The 4925-nt window shown below is 39.5% G+C and overlaps 1 protein-coding gene across 2 annotated transcripts in view; it reads left to right on the plus strand.

The window, feature by feature from the left end:
* The window catches only part of LOC122246294 (uncharacterized), a 12485-nt gene extending 8676 nt beyond the window's left edge, over window positions 1–3809 (plus strand). For both annotated transcript variants that reach the window (XM_086536748.1, XM_086536749.1), the window contains exons 6-10: window positions 65–187; window positions 863–967; window positions 2142–2294; window positions 2676–2804; window positions 3530–3809. In XM_086536748.1, the coding sequence (XP_086392874.1) occupies window positions 65–187; window positions 863–967; window positions 2142–2294; window positions 2676–2804; window positions 3530–3633 (614 nt within the window). In that variant the 3' untranslated portion in view covers window positions 3634–3809. The remainder of the gene's footprint in view (window positions 1–64; window positions 188–862; window positions 968–2141; window positions 2295–2675; window positions 2805–3529) is intronic.
* Window positions 3810–4925: the final 1116 nt, after the last annotated feature.

Consider the following 4925-nt stretch of genomic DNA (forward strand, 5'->3'; position numbering starts at 1 on the left):
CGTGCAAAGAAAACAAAGCCTCCAGTCTGGCCACGGCGTCACGTTATCCCCTTCTCCCCCGCAGTTTACCTGGACGTCCGCTCCGATGACGGGCCCTTCGAAGTCAAGGTGACAAACAACGTCGAGTCTCCGGACTCTGAGTGGGACGTCGAGGTCGAGCAGATCGGATGCACTTCGCCGGATTTGGGTAAGTGTAGGGGTGGGGGGTGGGGGCTAGGTTTTCTCTCTTTTGCGTTGGCTTTACGGCGGGGAGGGGGGGGGGTAGTGATAGTACTACTACGATAAGGGTAAATCGACGTCCTTATTGGTAAGGTCGTTGTGATAAGTAGTATTGGTGATATGAACGATACCACTTAATATCTTTAGCAACTGTCTCATTATCATTGTTACTTTTCTTATTATTTATATCAATATCATGATTATCATTATCAACATTATTGCCATTGTCAATATCATTTCCATTATCTTGTTGTTATTGCCATTATTACCCTTATTATTACCATTACTATTGCCATCCTCATCTTGTTGTTGTGATTGTTGCTGTTATCATTTTGTTATATATATTTTTGTTAACATCATTTTTTTTTTCATTTCTGCTATTATTATTATCCTCATTATCACCATCCTTACTATCATCATTGCCAATGTCAATAGTAGCAATAATTATAGTGCCCCTCTTATCATTGATGTTATTATATTTATAGTATTATCATATTTGTTACCATTGTCACTATAACCACCATATAATTTTATCATGATTATCATCCACAGTATCATCACCACTATCATTACTATTATCATCATTGTTACCATCACTACTCCCTTTCGTGTTATTTGTCGCCATCACAAATTTCTCTTTTAGCCCCGGCAGGATGTCTTCAGTACTACAAAGGCACGACGGGGGAGATACAAAGCTTTAACTATGAGGACGCGCCAACCGAGGCCGAGCAGCCCAATGGGAATACAGGTGACGCGGGGGTCTTTGTTGTGTATCCATGTATCCATTGGTTTGGGTCGGAGGATTTTTATTCAAGTTTGTTGCTGAAGTGTTTGGTTTTGGTATTCGTTTTTGAACTTTGATTTAGGTTCTATTAGCCTGCTTTTTGGTTTGTTGTATAGATATTAGTCTAATGTATTTGATATTAGAATTGGCTATCACATGAGTGTCTATAACCACGAGCAGTACTAAGCCCTACGTAACTAATAAAAAAAAAGTGAATGCAAAGCTGAATAGCTAAAATTAAATACAAACGCTGCTGATGACAACACTTCGCGCCGCTTCGGTAACAAACTCAGGCAAAATCTTCGAACGAACGCGCTTTCCCTCTTTCAAATTGTTCGTGGGTGAGGTACTCACGCAATCATCCCCTCTTTCCCTTCCCCTTTTACCCTATTTCTACTCCCTCAGTTTCCCTTTCCCTTCCCTTCTATCTCCCACAAAATTCCTCTCTCTCTCTCTTGCCCGTTCTTCCCTATTATCTTCCCCCCTCCCTGATTTTTCCTCTGCCTGTTCACTCGCTTTTGCTTCAGTTTTCCCTTTTCCCCCTTTTTTTCCCTTTCTCGGAACGTTATCCCTTTTCCCTTTTCGATCCACCCACTCTCATCCCCTCACTCGCCACTTATTCGCTTCCCTTATCCAACTCTATTCCCTGCCACTCCCCCTATTCCCTGTTTCCGCTCCTAACTTTTTCCCTATTCTTCCCAACTATTCCCCCATTCCCCTCTTCCTTCTTATACTCCCTGTGCTTTCACCTATGACACTTACTTAGATCCTTTCTCCCCTATATATTTCCCTTCCCTATTTTCCTAATATTATGATATTGCCCACCCTTTTCCTTTATGTTCCCTTCACTTTAAATTTCTTCTCCCTGTTGTTACTATATTTTACCACCTTCTCCACCTTTTCCTCTCTCCATTCCCTCCTTCCCTTCCTGTCCTCAGGATTTCCTCTCGCGTATTTTTCTCTTCCCTCAATCTATCTTCCCCGTTTCCTCATCCCCTTCCCCCCTCCCATCATCCTCTTCCCTCAAGACTCTTCCCTCTGATCACCTTCCTTCTCCTAGTCCACTCCCCTTCTCCCTTCTCCCTTTCCTCCCTCCTTCCTTCCTCAGTCTTTCTCCCTTCACCATGCCGCAGCGCTAGATCTCGCCACCTGCAGGAGGACTACAGCATCTGCATCCGCCAAGAACCGGGCTACTGCAGCATCAAATGGACAGCTGCGATGGGAGAGACTCACGCCTTCACGCTCACCGGGGACTTGGTTGGCATTCCTGGCATCTTTCCGCCCATCTTCGGTAGGTCTAGACTTTATGGGATGTTTTGAATACGCAGACATATATTTGTAAAGGATTGTTTTTTTGTATTTTTGTGTGTACTGGGTTATGCTGTTATTTGAAGGGGTTTGGCTTTAGTGTATAAAGTTGGAGTTAATTTTTAATCTTTGTCAACACGATAAAAGCCACAATGGTCATTTCCTTATCGGTATATTACAGATACCAATAATTCTTATAATGGATTTTCAACTGATGTTGTTTAATAATTACTGTCACATAGGTAACATAGATGGATAGCTGCCATATATCAGTATTTAGAATGATTACCATAATGAACTAGATAACTGTTTCTTTTATTCTTTCATTTCTCTTTTACTCCTACTTGCCTCCTTTCCCCTCCAGGCTCTGCCATTGACAGCGTGTGCCCCTTCACGGACCACCTAGTCATAGCTGGAGGCACTGCGATAACTGGAGGCACCGAATCTCCCGCTAGCATTATCTGTGGATCCGAGTTCCCCGATGAGGTCGTCAGTAAGTGTCTCCGTCTTAACTTTCCTGCTATTAGTGCAGCTAATTGGTTGTTATTGTCACGAATTATTGTGTTATTTTGAGTTATTACTATTGACTTATTTCTGTTGTCCTTATTTTGAATTTCCGTGACTAAATTTACTCGATGTTAACTTGCTTGATGATGGAACACTGCGATTGTAATTATCTCTTTATCACTTGGTAAGATTAATATGATCACAATCCAGACTCTAAACTGCAGCTTAATATGATTTGCCAATGCAAAGAAATTAGTGCAGTTTAACGATTTATCAACACTGTCCAAGAATTCCTCAGCTAACTGGCCCTGATGAGTCACACCAAACAGTCTCACAAGTCATTCTTATCTAAAGTGTCTGAAATATAAATGACAAACTTTTGGTCAATCATGACATAAAATTCACAAGGGACATTACCTATAAATACAACCTTTTCATAACCAATCATAGAATCACACGATCAATAATTCTCAGAAGTTATTTCCTTCATAAATGTTTACTTTTATAAAGGCTCACATACCGTACAATTCCGATCACCCCCAACTCTCCTACCTCTACGAAGCAATATTTTCTGACAAGTAATCTTTACAATACTGAATTTCATTCCTTGTCTTCTGCCACTTCGAAAACGACATTTTCTCCCGTAATCTTTACCATAAATACACTCTTACAACCCCCGAAATTCCGTTCCCTCTCTCCCGCCACTCTAAGGCGACAGTTTCCGGGTGGACGTGGTGACCAACGAGCAAGAGGGCAACGACGCAGACTACGACAACCGGGGTTTCCATCTCGAGTACGAGCAAGTCGAGTGCTGAGGTGCGAGGGTGAAGACGTTCTTCACGCTTCTACTCAATGTACTCCTTTCTTAGAATATTGTAGAGCAAAGGTTGTTGTTGTCTCATTGTTGTTTTCATTTGTTTTCTCTTCTCTATCCGTTTGTTTTGTCTGTATAGTTCTGTTGTTGTTTTTGTAATGATGGTATAAAAATATACCTTTGTTAAAAAATGTTTTTTTTATTATCCCATGTGTCAGCAATAGCACTCAGTTAAAAGAAGATAACAATTGGGGAAATTAGTAGATAAAGGGAATGGGTTTCATCCACAAATGAAAGACTTATACGAGATACAGTAATTTTCAAAGGTAAAAAAAAAAAAAAAAAATTGTCGACAAAGAACACAAAGGAACAAACATCTACAGAGGAAACGCCAATGATTAACAATAGAAAATGTTAATTGTAATTTTGCGATAATGAATACGAAGGAACCCTTGTCACTATATATCAGAGATTCATGTGGTGCGGCTGTTATGGCCACTTAGCTCTGTGGTTATTTAATCTCTTCTGATGTATTGGAAGATATAGCGATGCTGCACCTTCAGTTTGTAATGGGAATTTGTATTATATGTTTACCCATTCCTGCGCAGTTAGTCAGTAAACACAGGACAAAACTATGAGACACTGTAGTTGGATAATACGTGTAATGTTCTCTTAAAAAAGATAAACACTTTCTGATTTCACTCTACAGTCATCTTATATGAATTATTAAGTTTGAGATTACCAAGATATAGATATAAACAATATAAGGAATATATGATAAGATTAATCTTTTCTTACTGAATTGCTGACAAAAACGAAAAGAACGCATATCTTAACAGACTTAATCAATATGACGTTTTAAAAGGATATTTCGTAATATATAGCACATAATATCCATGTATCCTAGACATTTTCACAATTTATTCACACTTGAGTTCCGATAAAATGCATGATTGAAAGCAAAAATTGCAGGCATTTGCATGTAGTTAGGTTAATGTGATGTTAATGGATTCATTATTGGTGTAATGACATTTCCAAATAATCATTTTTAATCATCCAGCAAAAACCGCTTAATAACAATCATTTTCTGTTGATCAACACTCATTGCATTTGCATGCATTAAGTAACCTGTCTGTAAATCTAAATATGATAGAATCGTCCCAGTCATGGACATTCGCGGCAGAAATTATAAGTTATTCCCCCATCAACTCAAATCCTCCTTATGTACATTATCCATGACTGAAACGAAAGCCGGTGTATGAATAAGTAATGGACGGCGTCAGTGAGTAGGGG

The sequence above is a fragment of the Penaeus japonicus genome, unplaced genomic scaffold (assembly GCF_977035675.1).
Source record: "Penaeus japonicus unplaced genomic scaffold, GWHDUDI00000001_assembly GWHDUDI00000005, whole genome shotgun sequence".
NCBI lineage: Eukaryota > Metazoa > Arthropoda > Malacostraca > Decapoda > Penaeidae > Penaeus > Penaeus japonicus.